Genomic DNA, 19,066 nt, shown 5'->3' with positions numbered 1-19,066 from the left:
TTGAGACACTATAAGTTGTGTCTTAAGGCACAACCCCTTATTCCTTGAGACTAGATCTCAAGACCAAACTCCTCTGTTTTCTTAATCTGCACAATCACTACATGACTTAAAACAAATAATTTAAATTTAAATTATGCTAACCTTAAGATGTGTGAAAAATAAATGTAATGAAAAATAAATGTATAATAAGTTTATATTTATAACATATATATAAAAGGAAAAATATTTGATACATTGCCAATAGAGTTTTTAAACTCCACGAACATGGTTAGAAAGTTGATAAGTGTCCTATAGGAGTATAATAATTTTTTAAAAAAAAAAAGAGACACATGTCAATTTTTTAAAGTTGCTTGTGAAATAAAAAATAGTCTGCTAGTTTATTAAATACTCTCCCTATATAAAACACGAGTTTAAAAAAAACTTTTGAAATAAGTAACGTACATTTTATTTTTCACCATATTATTAAATTGACATTAAAAATAATTTATTAATATATTAATAAATAATCATGTCACAGTAGCAAAGTAGTATTAGATAACTATTAATTAACATGGTAATATATATTTTTAAATTCTAATTTTTTATTTATTTTTTAATAAATTTATATTCAATCAACCTATTACGCTAAAATCAAAAGTTATCAGCTTAATATATCATTAATATTGCATAATATATTATGAATGACACAATTTTTTAGCATTATTATCTTTTGTTGAAATGAAATTATAATTTATATTAATTTTTGTTCTGTGTGATATATGAGTTGATTATATTTATTATTTTATTTTTAAAAATTGTAACGGTCCGAAAGAAATTACAAAAAGATTAACCTAAATAATTAATTAACAAATATGTTTATATATTAAGCAATAAATTAAATATTATGATTTGCATTAGAGTTATGCTGTGGGTTCGGTTGGACTTCAATAAAAATTTAAGCCTGAGCCTGGTTCGGTTTAAAAAATAGGTCTAAAATTTTGTCCAAACCCAACTCGAATTATAAAAGTCAAATCTAAGCTCGGCCCGTATTAATTTTTTTAGATTATTTTATTATATACAACAAATTTAAAAATATATAATATATCAAATACACTTAAAAACATTAAAATAATAAACAAATTGAAAATACATTAAAAATTCTTTATACTCGTATAGTTAAAACTAAAATAGTAGTGAAATTAATAATAAAATATAAGTTCTACAATATCTAAATAATATTAAAATGATAACGAAACAACATTAAAAATGACAGTAAAACAACACCAGCAAAAATAATAGAAAAACAACATCAAAACACCAAGAAAATAAATAAATTTTTATTAAAAAATAGTTAATTCATTCGGCTCGGGCGAGCTTGGGCATGGCATTTGTTAATTCACTTTTAATAATACCGATGGTAAGAAAAACCTTATTAATTCATATGTCTATATATGGGTAATTTGGAGGGGCAATTTCAAGGCATGGCCCTTATTTGTCTATATTCATATAATTGGATCAAATTCAAGAAGACCCGAAGCCTTATTATAATACATACATGGGGAGACACGTCCTATTAGTTGTCTCTCTCTCCTATTTCAATTAGGAAATTGTTTTCTATTGAATATGTATTAAATTCACAACTTTGAGATATTATTATTCTACTCAAAAATAGTGAGCATTTATTTCTAGGTATAAAATCTATTTTTTTGGAATAACAATTCTATCAGTTTTTATAAGGGAGATATTTACTTTCTTACTGAAAGTAATAAAATTATTTTTGGTTCTATGTTTGATTCGAAATTGTTCGAGCCCACACTCGAAGCAGTTTGTGGTACGAGAATAGCGAAGAAGGTCGTTCTGTTGAAAGCCGGGAACGTTTAGGATCTGTCTTGCTCAAAGCACATATATTATTCTGGGAAAAGGTTTGTTGCTATAAATATAACCAGCTGGCTTGGTTTTCAAAATTTTTATTTTTCCGCTGTACAAGAAAATCACTTTCGAACCGAATTTTTTACTACAATACTCCTGAACTATGCCTTATTATGTAAGCCGACGGAACTTAGCTCAAGCCTCCTTATTGGCATATTGCGGGTAAAATTGTTTCCTAAATTCATTTTGAAACTCCATCCAAGTCCCAATAGTGGTACCACATTGTCTCTCATCCGTGAATTTACGACGCCACCATAAAAGAATGACATTAGTAAAATAAACTGGACCAATGTTTACCTTAGTGGCATTATCTTCAGTTCCCATCGCACAAAAGTATCGTTCCATCCCCCATAGAAAATTGTCCACATCCCTCGCGGACCTCGTCCTTTTAAACTATTTCAATTTGTGAACATTCATTTTACATTGTTTAGGAACTGAAGCCAACATCCTATTATCCAAAATAACTTTATAGATAGTGAGCTCCACAACTTGATCCTTCAAAGTTGTTACCATGACTTTGAGCATTATTCTTTTACATCTAATCATCCATGGCGGCATTGAGGCCTTTTTCGTTGTATCCAAATTGGAATTGAGAACCTCCAACACATAGTTTTTGAGCTGCTCTTTCATTGAGTCCTACTCATCGATGCATCCCTCAACTACCTTGAGTGTTTCTTTCACACCACCCATGGATTCCTCCAGATTTACCACTTGACTTTCCAAAGCTGACACAATATCCCTTAATCTACTATTTTTCCTACCCCTCCCACGGGTCTCTATCGAGACATTTTGCTTGTCTACTATTTTCGTCATCTCAACTGCCGCTTTCAAACACTAACTCTAATATCAACTGTCACGGGGCTAAAACTTTAGTTTGGCAAACAGTGCGACCTTAGGAGTTTCCTTTGCTTAATTCTCTAAGGCACCGAGATAAAGCGGAAGCAACTCAAGACAAAAGAACTCGAATTGAACAAAAAAGTCATAAGAAAACAATAGCAAGTCAAGTGTTTGAGTAAATGCTTTCAAAGTATATTTAATAACTATGAATGGAGTGATCCATTAGACCACTAAAGCTTTAAGTAGATGAGCTTCTCCATATATTCCACGAAATGGGCCAGTTCAAATGGATCAAATGAGCTCCATTTAATTAATTGACATTCATGGAACGTTTTGTGTGCATTCGTCACAAGTTTTGATCTACTGATTGTGACATTAGAATCAGGTAGTGTAAAAAGCATAATCAAACTAAAAATTAAAATATATCCGAATTTATATTAAAATAAATTTGGATGAAAGTTATATTTAACATGACTTAAAACCAGAATAAAGCTGAGAGAGAACCTAGAGACGATACATACGATAACACTCAAAACTTGGAACATCAAGATTTCAACTTCAATCTTGCCATTTCAGCTGTTTTAGAAAATCAAAAGTCTAAATTAGGTTTTAGTCTTTTAATTGTGTTAAAATTAAAGATTTAATCTTTTTATTTTAAATTTGACATAATTTGATGATTTATTTTTATAATTTTATTAGCATGTCTTTTGATGACTCTTTTAGTCGTTGTCTTTAAAATGATAATGTAAAACTTATTAAAAAAAATCATTTTATACATTTATTGATATATAAAAATATTATTAGTTTAACATGATTACTTATTTTTGTAGGTATCCCTACTTATATGATCAAATAATGTTTAAAGAAAAATCAATCTAATCACTTTATCTACAACAATTAACGATCCCACTAATTACATTATAAAAGCAAAGGACCAAATTTTATCATATTAAAGTAGAAGGATCTATATATGAATTTTAGAACAGTAAAGGGACTAAAAGCACATTTAAACCAAAATTAGAAAAGGGTATCAGGGGAAAAAAAAAAGGAAGGGGCTAAAGCCGGAAGGGGAAACCATCCTGGAAACTCCGACACCCTTTTGATTATTGGAACAAGGCATTGGATCAATCAATAATTCAATCGAAACCGAAATCGGCAATGGGGACGACGGGTGGGAGCGACGTGGAGGCGGGATTCGCCAAGCTACAAGGCGAAGACTTCGAATACTACATGCAAACCTACTCCATAATGCTCGGCCGCAACTCCAAGAAATCCACCGTCGACGTCGACTTAGCCAGCCTCGGGGGCGGTATGAACATTTCCCGCCACCATGCTCGCATCTTCTACGACTTCACCCGACGTCGTTTCGCGCTTGAAGTCCTCGGAAAAAACGGCTGCCTCGTCGAAGGCGTTCTCCACCTTCCTGGTAACCCTCCCGTCAAGCTGGATTCACAAGACCTCCTCCAAATTGGAGATAAACAATTTTACTTTCTTCTCCCCGTGAGGAGTATTCTCGGGGGAGCCCTTGCGCCTAGGCACCATGTTTCGATTTACCAGACGGCGGGTGCTGGGTCAGCGGCTGGAGGTGTACCGCACTATGGTCACCATGGCGGGGCGGAGATGGGGAGGACGGTAGGGTCCGTGGCGGGTTCTGCTGTGGTGGCTGCGGGAGCAAAGAAAGGGAGAGGAAGAGAGTATTATGAGGATGAGTACGGGGAGGAAGAGGATGTAGGGAGTGGTGGGAAGAAGGTTAGAAGGGAAGATTGGTATAGTGGAACCGAGGCCGGTTCCGGAGGAAAGGTGGGGTTGGCCGGAGCATTAGGTTAGTATAATTGACTATTGGTTTTTTATTAAAATTTATCATTTATTCGATCGTTTGATCAAATTTTGTCTGTTGTTATTTGCTCCTAGTTATTATGGAATTGTAGGAGGAAAATTTGCCATTCTTCAACCATTGCTTTTTAAAGTTTATTGTTTTGTAAATATTTAGTTTTTGACGATGTAGAATTGAATTTGCTTGATGTTTTAGGATACTGATGTTTTGGGATTATTTCTACCCTTTTTGTATTTAGAATATTGTGACATTTGTTAGATGGCAAACGACATTTATCGTTTTAGTTGAGAAGAATGATAGATCTTGTTTTCTGAGAATAGCTATGTTTGAGTTTGCTACACTTGCCTGAACTATTTAGCTCCTTGGTTCATTCTTTCCAATGCTATTTGTCGTGGTTTTTCTGGCTATTAGAAACTTGCTTTGTTAATTAATTGTGGTTGCACGCATGCAGCATTCAAAATACTTTGCTAAATTGAACCTGGATCCTTTTTTCCTGGTGGTATTTTGCTTGCCTAGCTTTGTTCTTGTCGATTTCCTGGTCAAGGAGTTTCCCATTGCATTCCATAATTCATCACCGGTCCTTACCATTTTTCCTCATTCTGCCTCACCTAGCGAATTTGATCTGGTTTTGGAGAACCACCCTAGTACATTTGATTATCCTGGCTTTGAGTTACCTTTATTTCTTTGGTAGTTGTTGAGGATACCCCTCTGCATTTTCTGAAGAACATCCAATGTAGTCATCTTGAAGCCTTTAATGAAACTAGTGACAAAGCCTTGTTGAAGAGAGAAGATGAAGGATGATGTTTGGAAGTACTAACTGACACTGGTTTAATACTTTATAGATGTTAAAATTTGCCATACTTGGTTAGTCATGGATGGGCGTAATTTTGGTTTTGTGGCACTTGTTATTCTTTTCTGCATTTGCTCAACCAGGACTTGCATGCTCATCGTTCATTTCCCTGTCTCAGACTACTATTGGCCGTTCCTTCTTCCTTTTCGTCTGACTCTTTGTTATTAAGCCTATTACTTGGTATCCATCAGATTATGTCTAGGTAACATGTCCTGCCCTCTCAACCTGAAAATAAGCAATCCTCTAGTAGCCAAAGTATATTTTTCAGTTTCCATGTTATCTATGAGGTTTTAGGTATATAATTTATGATAAGTCAGCTACGTATTACTGTCTCTATCATTTCAAAAAGTTACTTTTGATTTTTATGGCACCAAAATGATATTTAGGATTTCATCAACCAGTTTTTCATCCTTGAGCATGAACTTTCGTTCCCTAATGCTGTTCTCATTCAATTCATCAATATTTTTTTTCAATATTTTACCTGAACAGGAACTAAAAGTTCCTCCTTTATTTACTTAATGGACAATAAATTCTGTTTCATTGCCATGGTATCATCTACAGTTCCTGTAGAGAAGAAGGGAGAGGGAAGATCTAGAGTTGACCGAGAATCTGATAATCAACAACTTATGCAGTTGGAAGAGAAGGATGTGGTTTCTTCTGTAGCTACTGTGCTTTCAGATCTTTGTGGTCCTGGAGAATGGATGGCCATGGAGAAACTCCACGCTGAGGTTAGTTTTAAGCTTATAGTGATCTAAATCTTATGTTAGTTCCATTTTGGGCTTTTGACATTTGCATAGATATAATTATTTTTTGCTGATGACATCCCTGACCAGTTGACAGTAGCACTGATGCTTTATTTTGATTCTTCCTTTATTAATGTGCTTTACCATGCTTTCTAGATTTTGGCATGGAAATGGTTCTTCTATATTTTGCTCCGAAATTTTGATAGAGTAGGAGTGTACTTAGTAGCTAAGACTTTTCTTGCTCGATTGATGTCACACTTTCAAAGAGCCACAAAATCAATGTACATGTATTGGAGAAAGGAAAAGGAAGAGTCCTTGTAAGCGAATGATAATGACAACAACCTACACTAATAGTTCTACTTATTTTTCTTCTCCTCGCGTGCCTTTCTTTTTAACTCCTGCAATTTAGGGGGGTGAACAAGATCTAGTCAGTTTGTAATTCTGATTTATTGATTTCAAATTTCACAGATTATTTCCACGCCTAACTTTCCTTTGTTCAAAGTGGCTACAAATTCAATGAATTAGTGGTTGTAGGATCGCCTTAGCATATTTGTATTTGATGTCTGGAAATTTTACAGAAATTTAGAAAAGAACAAATAGTCCATTGGCTAATGTTTGCTTAAAGAGTTCTGATTACTCTTGCCTGCATTTTTTCTGCTCTCATTTGGTTTATCCCATTCTTTGATTCTTGAACCTTAATATTTTACAAGATTGCTTACTTTCCTTGCCTTCCTTGTTACAGTTAGTTGAACAGTTTAGTAACGTCTGGCATCACAGCCGAGTTAGAAGATACCTTACATCCGAGGACTGGCCTGGTCCTGAATCCAAGGGGAAACCATGGTACGGTCTGCTTATGTTGTTGAGAAAATATCCTGAACACTTTGTCATCAACACAAGATCCAAGGGTCGGATAACATTGGAGTTCGTCTCTCTTGTATCTTTGCTTTCGTAGAAGAATGCTAATGAAGCACCAAACGACACTTCCCCTTGCATGGTCATCTTACATATGCCATGTTTGGGAGGACAAAGAAGTTGCAAAGTGTAGAATATCATGATACTAATGTTGTTCTTATCTTTTAGATCTACCCACTTTGAGCTCTGAACTGGCTTTGCTGGCTAAATGTACCTGGATTTTATGGATTTTAAGATATATTGACATCAATTTTCATTTATTATTTTGCTTTTCTTTAGATGAATTGCTCTGCACATTTTATGCTGGGAATGAAACTTCCCTTTCCAGGATATCTATTTGAAATCTAGTAGCAGTTTTTACAAGTTTTAAGGTCCTGCGATGAGATGGAGAAGCTGATGATTAAACCTATAATAAAATTCAACTAGTACAAAGTTGACCAAAAGTGTTTCCTTGGTGACCAAGTGTATTGATAATTCCTTGGCTTGATCTCTGAGTCAAGCACTTTGGGAAGGGGTCAACGTCAAGTTCAAGTTCCTAGCAAATGCAAGGATAATATTGATCGATTTTCTTTTTATCAACAGGGAAGTGGATGACAGGGTTTGGATCTGTATTATTTCATTGATATTAAGCACTGATTTTTTTACACGATATTGAAAGTGGGGATGAGGGTCGCACAATTTAAATCCGTATCAAATAGGTATATGACAAAAGTCTATATAAATTAAAACTACTATAATGAAAGAAGGAAAATAATATTGATAATTATTAGGTTAGCAGAATAAAATAATATAGGCCATGAATTGGGTTAAGAATGAAAATTAAAAATTAAAAATAGAAAAAAAATATAAGGTTAGTGAAATTACAAACTTAGGAAGGTGAAGAATTATAGTAATCCTTGTAGCATCCGAAGAGGAACTGACACGTGTATCCACTTGAAAGTATTTGTGCTACAACTTAGCAAGCAAGGAGAGTGTAAATACTGCCTCACTTCTCCACTGTATATTTATATACATGGAGAGGATGTTTCCTTGGTGATCAAGTGAATTGATGATTCCTTGCCTTGATTCCATGCAAACAAAGGGAGCTCTGAGTCAAGCACTTTGGGAAGGGGTCAACGTCAAGTTCCTACCAAATGCAAGGAAAATATTTTTCGATTTTCTTTTTATCAACAGGGAAGTGGATAACAGGGTTTGGATTTGTATTATTTCAAAGCAATTATTGATATTAAGCACTGATTTTTTACACGATATTGAAAGTGGGGATGAGAGTCGCACAATTTGAATCCGCGTCAAATAGGTATATGACAAAAGTCTATATAAATTAAAACTACTATAATGAAATAAGGAAAATAATATTGATAATTATCAGATTAGCATAATAAAATAATATAGGCCATGAATTGGGTTAAGAAGAAAAATATATAAGGTTAGTGAAATTACAAACTTAGCCAGGAAGGTCAAGAATTATAGTTATTCTGTAGCAAAGAAAAAGAATAATTGTGATCCGAAGAGGAACAGACACGTATAGTGGGATCCACTTGAAGTATTTGTACTACAACTTAGCAAGCAAGGGGAGTGTAATTACTGCCTCACTCCGCCACTCTTTATATTTATATACATGGAAAGGATGTTTACATTTTGGCACAAACTTCCCTATGCTCCCTTGGTTCATTTCAACTCCTTCAGCCAATTTTTTTTTTGTACTTCTAGTTTCCTTAAGCAATCTCTTTGAAACCAAATGAACACAGTTAAAGGTTTTAGATTTCACCCAACCGAAGAAGAACTCATCGAGTATCTGCTCCTCGAAACCTTCGGCGTCGACCGTGATTCTCTCGTCCAAGTTATTGATCAAGTACCGGACATCTGCCAGTGGGAGCCTTGGCAACTAGCTGGTAATCTTTTATATATGCATGGTGAACTTGTTGGGACTTTTTTTTATACCGATTTTGGTGAAATATATGTATGTATGTTTTGGTTTTTCAGAGAGTTCCCAATTGCAAACCGGGGATCGATTATGGTACTTCATATATGCACCGACATATAAGTACCGGAATAGTAAACGAATTAACCGGACCACCCGGGAAGGTTATTGGAAACCTACGGGCAATGCTCGGAAAATAATAGACCCTAAAACAGGGGAGGTGATTGGCACCAAGAAGACTTTGGTTTTCTATAAAGGCCAATGTAATGATAAATACAAAATCAAGACTTGCTGGGTTATGCATGAGTATGAACTCGTGGCTGCCCCTAACTCAATTGACATTGATCAGGTAAGTCAATATGTCATTTCAATGAATATATTTTAGCTTTTATTATGTTCGATGTTTTTGTTTATTTGCTTTGATTTGTTGTAGAAAACATTCAACCTTTGTAAATTGAAGAAAAGGGTTGATATTTCCTGCACTGATGCTGGGCAATCAAGTCAGCATAAGGACTGTGATGATGTTGTACATAATCAATCCGGCATTAAGAGTTATGCCGGAGATGGAAGCAATCAACATAATATAGCCAATGATGGTGTAGTCTCTAATTTATCGTCTCATGATCTGGATGATGCGATTCCGAAGGTAAGATGCTTAATGCAGAATTTCTTAATCATTTATCTGTTAAGATGATGACTGAATGCTCATTTCTTTGATTCAGGAAAATTTACATGAGAGGTCAAAAGAATGCAATGAACCCGAAGGCAACAGTGGGGTTCAAAAACTTAATAGCATCATTGAAAAGGATGATAAGTCCTGTAGTTCGGTTCTTACTAATGGTGATGAAACCATCACCGTCGAAAGAAGCGATCAACATAATGTAGTTGTTGCAGCTGAGGGATTCGGAATACCTTCTAGTTTCGAGTATCTTGCCGATGAGGTTTTAATTCCGGAGGTAAAAATCTGTTTCTCTTAGTTATTATTTATTCCTGCAGATTATGATGAAGATAAAAAGTAAAGCTGTTTTTGTATATGTTTCAGGAATTTTTCTACAATGACGGGTTCTGGCTTGATGAGTTATTAGAAGTACCAGAGGCAACTAATAACTCTAATTGGATTCAAGATCAATCTATCAACAACACAGAAGATGTTGAGTTCTTGAATTCAATTATTGTTGACAATGATGAAGCCTACCTCCTAGAAGAAAACAGACCGCATCCGTCTGCTGCTGATAATGAAGTCTTAGGTGCAGTGGGATCATCTGATTCGATGGAGAAACCTAGTAAAAGGCTGCGTCTTTCACATGATGATCATGTAGAGACCACAGAGGCTCGAGCTGGAGGAAGTATCACCTACCAGTAGTAGCAAAGAGCAAGAGACGCTCAAATGTTATTAGCATACATAGCAGAAAGTAAAAGAATGTTCCCTTTTTTTTTTTGCTCTTTTGATGTTTGAAAGGTTTTTGGACTGTAAAATAAGAATTACAATTGATGTTATATGTAACCTAATGTAAGAGAGTGTATTAAGGGTTGACCATCATCTACTTGAATGATGCCATTCCAAATTACAGCTTAACAGAGAAAGTTGTCTGAAATATTACAGCTTGAATTCAAACTATGTTGCTGCTGTCTGTTCTTTAGACTTCGCGGATGAAATATTAGCTGCCCAGAAGCTGAATTAACATTATCCAAAAGCTTTACCATGTTTGATAATTACACAAGCACTAAAGATTAAGCTAAATGAGCCATGTATGTAAATACATACATATATATATTTGTTGATACAAGAATTAAGCGAAATGAATCACACACATATATATATATACAAGGATTAGGTTGTAGTGGTTTGAGACAGATCATTCGGAGTGTGAAAAGTTGTAGGTAAGTTAAAACGACCTAAATATGGGTATCAAAAGAAGATAAGAGAGAGGACGAGAGTATGGATAGTTGAAGGTTTAGTTATTAGAGGGGTCTTGTGTGACACCCCTAAAGTGACCCTAGTCGGAAAGCGGTCTCGGGACCGCTAGACCGAGTCACCAAATTATTTGAATGTGATAATTATTGCCTAAAATATGTGAATATAAATGTGTGAAAGTTTTAAGCTTCGATTTAGTTAATTGCATGTGAATTTAGTTGATAGGACTTATGTGAGAAAATTTAGAAATGTGCTAGGCAAATGCAAGTGGCCTAATAGTGCATGTAATCAAAGGGGTGGACTTGCATGTCAATTTCCCCCCATTTAAGTACTAGTGGCCGGCCATGACAAGGGATGATGGGCAAAACATGTCATGAAACGTGTTGTGTTAATGGAAAAATAAAATAAGAAGCATGGGCAAAACATGTCATGAAACATCATGTGTTAATGGAAGAATAAAATAAGAAGCATGGGCAATAAACTAATAAGAAATTGAAGGAAGAAAACAAAGAGAAAAAAATGTGTTCATCATTCTCATGCATGACCAAAAAAAAAAAAGAAGAGAAAAGCTCTCATGTTGTTCTTGGCCGAATAGGAGAAAGAAAAAGAAGGAAAAAGAGCTTTGAGGAAATCGGCTATGGTGGTTTGATAGACTAAGGTATGTTTGATGATGTTCCATGAGATGCATGCATGTTTTAGTAGTTAGCTTGAGTTCTAAATAGCCCACGGTTCAAATCTTTACTATGTCATGGAGATGATATTCGGCCAAGGTGGATTGGTGTTGATATCATTTGCATGCTAAAAGGTGGCCATATGACCTATCAAACTCCTTGTCATATTCAGCCATAAGCTAGCAAAATGAGACTTTAATAAGTTAAATTTGTTTGAATTAAGCTCAAGAGCAAAGGGGAACTAAATCCGATAAAGGGAAGGAAAAAGTGGTCGAATAGCCGCCGAAATCGTTCGACAACATCCGAGGTAAGTTTTAAGTGATTAAACGTTGAGTAAATTCAATCATAATAGAACATAATGAGTTGATTTAATAAGATATGATGTGGCTATGATATGTCTTAAACTCAAATGGTAAGTTCATATGTGTTTGGACTTGGAAATTTAAGAGCAAATTGTAATAATTTGCTTTGGACAGCAGCAGTAACGTGATTTTAGAAAATCACTATAAATTGTTGGTGTGGAATTATAGGCTGAATAAAATATGTAATCAAGGCTTAATTAGTCTAGTTTCTTATAAAAGAGACCTTGTGAGCAAAGAAATTTCCTATAAAGAGATATTTAGAGTTGTGTGAGACGGTGTCAGAATGACTCCGAAATCCCCTGTTTTGTTTTTAGAAAATCATTATAAATGTACAAAAATGGTTATAAGATAAAATTTATATGCTTAGACTCCTTAATGAGTCTAGTTTCAAATGAAATCAAATACAACACATTTTGAATTCTGTAAAATGAGAAATTTGATTCGTAGTGAAGAGTGGTCAGATTAGTCAAACAGTGAAACAGGGGAAACTTTAAGAAAAATATGGTATTGATTGGACAAACCTAAAATTCTGGAAATTTTATGGATGGAAGATATACGAGTCTATATTCAGGAAAAATTAACGGCAAGTGATTTGGAGTTTTGTAGCTCCGGTTATAAATAATTTAGTGACCATTGCTCAGGAAAACAGCTCGTAGTGAATATGTGATTTTGTTGTAAACATGGATAAAACTTGTTTTAGTTGCTCATAAGCTATTGATTAAACCCATACTTGAATTCTAAATCGTGATATTGTAAGCTTATGAGTATTCGAATATGAAATGATAGTATGGCGTAAAATTGAATTATTCATTGGAAAGTGATGGATGTAGATTCGGCCAAGACCAAGTCTGTACATGATAGTATATGTGGTATGTGAAGTATATTTGAATAAATGTGAAAGTGTATATATGTGATAAGGCCTAATGGCCAATGTGATGAATGTGAAAGTGTATATATATGTGATAAGGCCTAATGGCCGATGTGATGAATGTGAAAGTGTATATATATGTGATAAGGCCTAATGGCCGATGTGATGAATGTGAAAGTGTATATATGTGATAAGGCCTAATGGCCGATGTGATGAATGTGAAAGTGTATATATATGTGATAAGGCCTAATGGCCGATGTGATGAATGTGAAAGTGTATATATGTGATAAGGCCGAATGGCCAATGTGATGAATGTGAACATGTGTATGTGTGATAAGGCCGAATGGCCAATGTGATGAATGTGAACATGCATATATGAGATAAGGCCGAATGGCCAATGTGATGAATGTGAACATGTGTATGTGTGATAAGGCCGAATGGCCAATGTGATGAATGTGAACATGCATATATGAGATAAGGCCGAATGGCCAATGTGATGAATGTGAAAGTGTATATATGTGATAAGGCCGAATGGCCAATGTGATGGATGTGGAAGTGTATAAATGTGATAAGTCCCGAAGGGCAATTGTGTCAGTACTATATCCGGGTTAAAACCCCGCAGGCTTTATGCGAGAATATTATCCTGATTAATGTCCGTAGGCTTCGTGCTCGTACTATATCCGAGCTTTAAAGACCCGACGGCTAAATGCTAGGATTCAAGTAAGACTTTGATATTGAGTATCTGCATTAAGTTACCATCAAATAAGTATTATGTATTCAAGATGTTCAGGTACGTATTACTTACTCATCGGTGGAGTGATTTCGAGGTGAATTATCAGTATCAAAGAGGTAGGTAAATGTGATTAATATTATAACTCCAAATGTGAGAATGATCTAATTGGTAATGGTATGTTTGTATAATAAAGTATGCGATGAAATATTCTTATGTATTAGTGCATATTCTGCCCAAAAGCCTTATGATCTGAGTATGGGTTGGGTTGAGCTAGATGTGCCAGTACAAGGTAAGGATTATGATTTGTAAGCTTACATATATGTGATAAGGAATATGTTGGTTCTTTATGTGCCTATGGTAATTTAGTACTTGTCATGTTGAAATACTTAAAAGTATGGATGTGATTATGAACAAGTGGAAAGGATTATTGAAAGCTGAAAATCGATGAAGAATGTGCTTTGGAAATATTTGACCATCTAGGTCATTATTATTCGAAAGTATATATGTGGCAGCCAAGTGTTGCGTTTAATGATATTATAGATCGAGATGAAGCTCTAGATTAACTTCATCGAACAGTTGAAATGAATGACCAATGATAGTGATTGAGAACACTTTGTTTTGCTTAAAACTTACTAAGCATTAAATGCTTACTCCGTTCTTTGAATCTCTGTTTTATAGATTTTGGCTCGTCAGCTATCGGACTCGGGATTATTGAAGTCGAAGTCGCCCACACTATCAAAACCCTTTTAGTATACTTTTGGTTGAACTCTAAAAATGGCATGTATAGGACTACCCTTTTGTTGTTGGTCATGTACCCTTCGGTTTTGTATAATTTTGGATAGCCATGCGAAAATGGCTTATATATGTTTGAGCATAATGTTATAATCATTTGGTATGGATATGGTTATTGAGAGGTGTGGATATGCTTAACAAGGATTGGACATGGGAATGGTTAATCATTATCATAATTTGTGCTATTTATGCTAAAAGGGCTAGTTGAATCATGGAAACTATGAAATAGGTAAAGTCTACCTTAAAGGCAGATGCTGACAGCAGCAGTGATGTAGATTTGGAAAATCACTAAAAATAGTAGGAATGGAATTAAATAGTGAATAAATTATTTAAATTAACCTTGATGAATCCACTTTCATATGGAAGAAACAAAACGGTCATATGAGTGGTATGTTAAGAGATAATTAGGTTTTCGTGAAACAGGGCCAGAACAGTTTCTGGATTTCCTGTTCCGACTTCGGAAATTCATTATAAATTAACCAGAGATAATTAGGAGTCATTCCATATATGTATAGATTTATTTTTGAGTCTAGTTTCTATAGAAACAAACGGCATCAGTATTGAAGCCCTGTACAGGGAGATATCCAAATTGTAATGCATGAAGGTCAGTGTAGTCGCACCCTGTAACAGGGGAGACTTTAACTAATAAACTGTACTAATTGGCCCGACCAAAAATTCTAGAAAACAATATGTAGATGAAAATATGAGTCTAGTTTCAGGGAAAAATCACGAAACTGATTTTCGAGTTGTGAAACTCAAGATATGATTTTTAAGGTGACAGCGACACAGTTAGCCAGCTGTCTGGAAATTTTTAAAATGGACTGCGATAGTAAGTGAATTTAGTCTGTGAACCCCTCGTGTCCGACTCCGGCAACGGTCTCGGGTACAGGGCGTTACAATTTTATTGGTATCAGAGCTACGGTTTAGTCAATTCTAGGACTACCGTAATACGTTTGGGTCTAGCTATACATGCCATTATGTGAATATTTGATAGTGTGCTGATTTCTGACAATTGAAAATGTGTTTATTTATTGTAATGAATTCCGATCCCGATCGAGCTGTAGCAGATGGTATTGAGAGGACTGAGACATGCTTATGATGTGTCAATATTGAGAAGGGTATAACATAAGTAAGTTCTTGAGTAATAGAGCTTAAATTATGATTTGATTAGATCATGTTTTAAGCAAATCAAAATCATGCTCTTTGTGTGTGGCTATTGAGCCGAAATTGCAAGAGTGATAAGTGTCTTGTGTTTGAGTTTTGCTAATGAAAATGAAATACGAATGTGTCATGATTTATTGTTAAATGTGCATGGTTATTCGAATGATGTCCGGGCTAAGTCCCGAAGGCTTTGTGCTAAGTGACCATATCCGGACTAAGATCCGAAGGCATTTGTGCGAGTTACTAATTCCGGGCTAAGCCCGAAGGCATTGGTGCGAGTTACTAAATCCGGGTTAAGTCCTGAAGGCATTTGTGCGAGTTACTATAACCGGGCTAAGTCCCGAAGAGCATTCATGCTAGTGATGTATCCGGGCTAAGTTCCGAAGAGCATTCGTGCTAGTGATGTATCTGGGCTAAGTCCCGAAGAGCATTCATGCTAGTGATGTATCCGGGCTAAGTCCCGAAGAGCATTCATGCTAGTGATGTATCCGGGCTAAGTTCCGAAGAGCATTCGTGCTAGTGATATATCCGTGCTAAACCCCGAAGAGCATTCGTGCTGGTGTTATATCCGGGCTAGGTCCCGAAGAGCAATCATGCTGGTGACGTGTATTCGGGCCTTCGTGCCTAGTAGGCTTCGTGCCGGTAATTTGAGCAAAGTTTAAGTATTCATTACTATACGAATTCAAATTTAAATGAGATGATATGTTTAAAAGTGTACATACATGATGTTTATAGACTTGGTTAAGTCATTTCAATGTGTAATAACGAATGAATAAGAGCACTATGTGTGTGAATGATTAGAGGCACTGTGTGTGTGCGAATTCCTTTAATCGAGCACTATGAGTGCGAGATCGGTCAGTGGGAACTAAGTGTGTGAAGTGGAATCCATGTAAGACCTCGTCTGGGACGAAGACATTGATTTGAGATAGTGTGTAAGACCATGTCTGGGACATGGCATCAGCTCGATATGTGAGCATATGTAAGACCATATCTAGGATATGGCATTGTAAGAGCTATATGTGCTTAATGAGTATCCGTAATGATTTCAAATGATTCAACGGGTATCGTTAACAGTGATTAAATGTGCTAAATGAATTCAATGTTCAGGTATGTGGAAGTTGATTTTCTTTTGGAAATGAGTTAAGTTGAATATTGAGATGTGATAAAGTTATAAAGGATATTTATTGGGATGTTTGAGTATATGTGTACTTTCGGTTAGGTTACAGCTTATACATGAATGAAAATGTGGGTTACAAATATGTGGGTTGATGATGTGAATTATACATGTTAATATGTGCTTAATATGTGTTTGAAATGCATTTGTGAATTAAATTAAGTGATTATTGCTTATGAAATCAAGAAAATGAGATATATGTGCATACTTGTAGAAATGTTTATGTATTTGTTTTAAGATAAGAAAATGATTTTATAGATCGATGAGAAATCAATAATGAATTACAATTGCTATCGATGAGCTAATGTTTATATGAATATAATTCAATAAGAGGACGTTATCCTAAACTATGCATCGGTAGAAATTTTCGGGGACGAAAATCCCTAAAGGGGGAAAGAGTTGTGACACCCCTAAAGTGACCCTAGTCGGAAAGCGGTCTCGGGACCGCTAGACCTAGTCACCAAATTATTTGAATGTGATAATTATTGCCTAAAATATGTGAATATAAATGTGTGAAAGTTTTAAGCTTCGATTTAGTTAATTGCATGTGAATTTAGTTGATAGGACTTATGTGAGAAAATTTAGAAATGTGCTAGGCAAATGCAAGTGGCCTAATAGTGCATGTAATCAAAGGGGTGGACTTGCATGTCAATTTCCCCCCATTTAAGTACTAGTGGCCGGCCATGACAAGGGATGATGGGCAAAACATGTCATGAAACATGTTGTGTTAATAGAAAAATAAAATAAGAAGCATGGGCAAAACATGTCATGAAACATGTTGTGTTAATGGAAGAATAAAATAAGAAGCATGGGCAATAAACTAATAAGAAATTGAAGGAAGAAAACAAAGAGAAAAAATGTGTTCATCATTCTCATGCATGACCAAAAAAAAAAAAGAAGAGAAAAGCTCTCATGTTGTTCTTGGCCGAATAGGAGAAAGAAAAAGAAGGAAAAAGAGCTTTGAGGAAATCGGCTATGGTGGTTTGATAGACTAAGGTATGTTTGATGATGTTCCATGAGATGCATGCATGTTTTAGTAGTTAGCTTGAGTTCTAAATAGCCCACGGTTCAAATCTTTACTATGTCATGGAGATGATATTCGGCCAAGGTGGATTGGTATTGATATCATTTGCATGCTAAAAGGTGGCCATATGACCTATCAAACTCCTTGTCATATTCGGCCATAAGCTAGCAAAATGAGACTTTAATGAGTTAAATTTGTTTGAATTAAGCTCAAGAGCAAAGGGGAACTAAATCCGATAAAGGGAAGGAAAAAGTGGTCGAATAGCCGCCGAAATCGTTCGACAACATCCGAGGTAAGTTTTAAGTGATTAAACGTTGAGTAAATTCAATCATAATAGAACATAATGAGTTGATTTAATAAGATATGATGTGGCTATGATATGTCTTAAACTCAAATGGTAAGTTCATATGTGTTTGGACTTGGAAATTTAAGAGCAAATTGTAATAATTTGCTTTGGACAGCAGCAGTAACGTGATTTTAGAAAATCACTATAAATTGTTGGTGTGGAATTATAGGCTGAATAAAATATGTAATCAAGGCTTAATTAGTCTAGTTTCTTATAAAAGAGACCTTGTGAGCAAAGAAATTTCCTATAAAGAGATATTTAAAGTTGTGTGAGACGGTGTCAGAATGACTCCGAAATCCCCTGTTCTGTTTTTAGAAAATCATTATAAATTGTACAAAAATGGTTATAAGATAAAATTTATATGCTTAGACTCCTTAATGAGTCTAGTTTCAAATGAAATCAAATACAACACATTTTGAATTCTGTAAAATGAGAAATTTGATTCGTAGTGAAGAGTGGTCAGATTAGTCAAACAGTGAAACAGGGGAAACTTTAAGAAAAATCTGGTATTTATTGGACAAACCTAAAATTCTGGAAATTTTATGGATGGAAGATATACGAGTCTATATTAAGGAAAAATTAACGGCAAGTGATTTGGAGTTTTGTAGCTCCGGTTATAAATAATTTAGTGACCATTGCTCAGGAAAACAGCTCGTAGTGAATATGTGATTTTGTTGTAAACATGGATAAAACTTGTTTTAGTTGCTCATAAGCTATTGATTAAACCCATACTTGAATTCTAAATCGTGATATTGTAAGCTTATGAGTATTCGAATATGAAATGATAGTATGGCGTAAAATTGAATTATTCATTGGAAAGTGATGGATGTAGATTCGGCCAAGACCAAGTCTGTACATGATAGTATATGTGGTATGTAAAGTATATTTGAATAAATGTGAAAGTGTATATATGTGATAAGGCCTAATGGCCAATGTGATGAATGTGAAAGTGTATATATATGTGATAAGGCCTAATGGCCGATGTGATGAATGTGAAAGTGTATATATGTGATAA

The 19,066-nt window shown here is 35.0% G+C and overlaps 2 protein-coding genes across 2 annotated transcripts; both read left to right on the top strand.

Annotated features, from left to right (window-relative positions):
* Positions 1–3,783: 3,783 nt before the first annotated feature.
* Positions 3,784–7,344, top strand: LOC121219553 (FHA domain-containing protein FHA2). The gene is made up of 3 exons (XM_041097863.1): positions 3,784–4,567; positions 5,991–6,157; positions 6,915–7,344. The coding sequence occupies exons 1-3, from the start codon at positions 3,904–3,906 to the stop codon at positions 7,122–7,124; spliced, it is 1,041 nt and encodes a 346-aa protein (XP_040953797.1). The 5' UTR covers positions 3,784–3,903; the 3' UTR covers positions 7,125–7,344.
* A 1,367-nt stretch (positions 7,345–8,711) lies between these two features.
* LOC107925717 (NAC domain-containing protein 83) lies at positions 8,712–10,623 on the top strand. The gene is made up of 5 exons (XM_016856436.2): positions 8,712–8,976; positions 9,068–9,354; positions 9,439–9,651; positions 9,728–9,961; positions 10,048–10,623. Exons 1-5 carry the CDS (start codon positions 8,823–8,825, stop codon positions 10,366–10,368), a joined length of 1,209 nt encoding a protein of 402 aa, XP_016711925.1. The 5' UTR covers positions 8,712–8,822; the 3' UTR covers positions 10,369–10,623.
* Positions 10,624–19,066: the final 8,443 nt, after the last annotated feature.

The sequence above is a fragment of the Gossypium hirsutum genome, chromosome D07, assembly GCF_007990345.1.
Source record: "Gossypium hirsutum isolate 1008001.06 chromosome D07, Gossypium_hirsutum_v2.1, whole genome shotgun sequence".
Taxonomy (NCBI): domain Eukaryota; kingdom Viridiplantae; phylum Streptophyta; class Magnoliopsida; order Malvales; family Malvaceae; genus Gossypium; species Gossypium hirsutum.
This window is presented reverse-complemented; position numbering and strand designations above follow the sequence as displayed.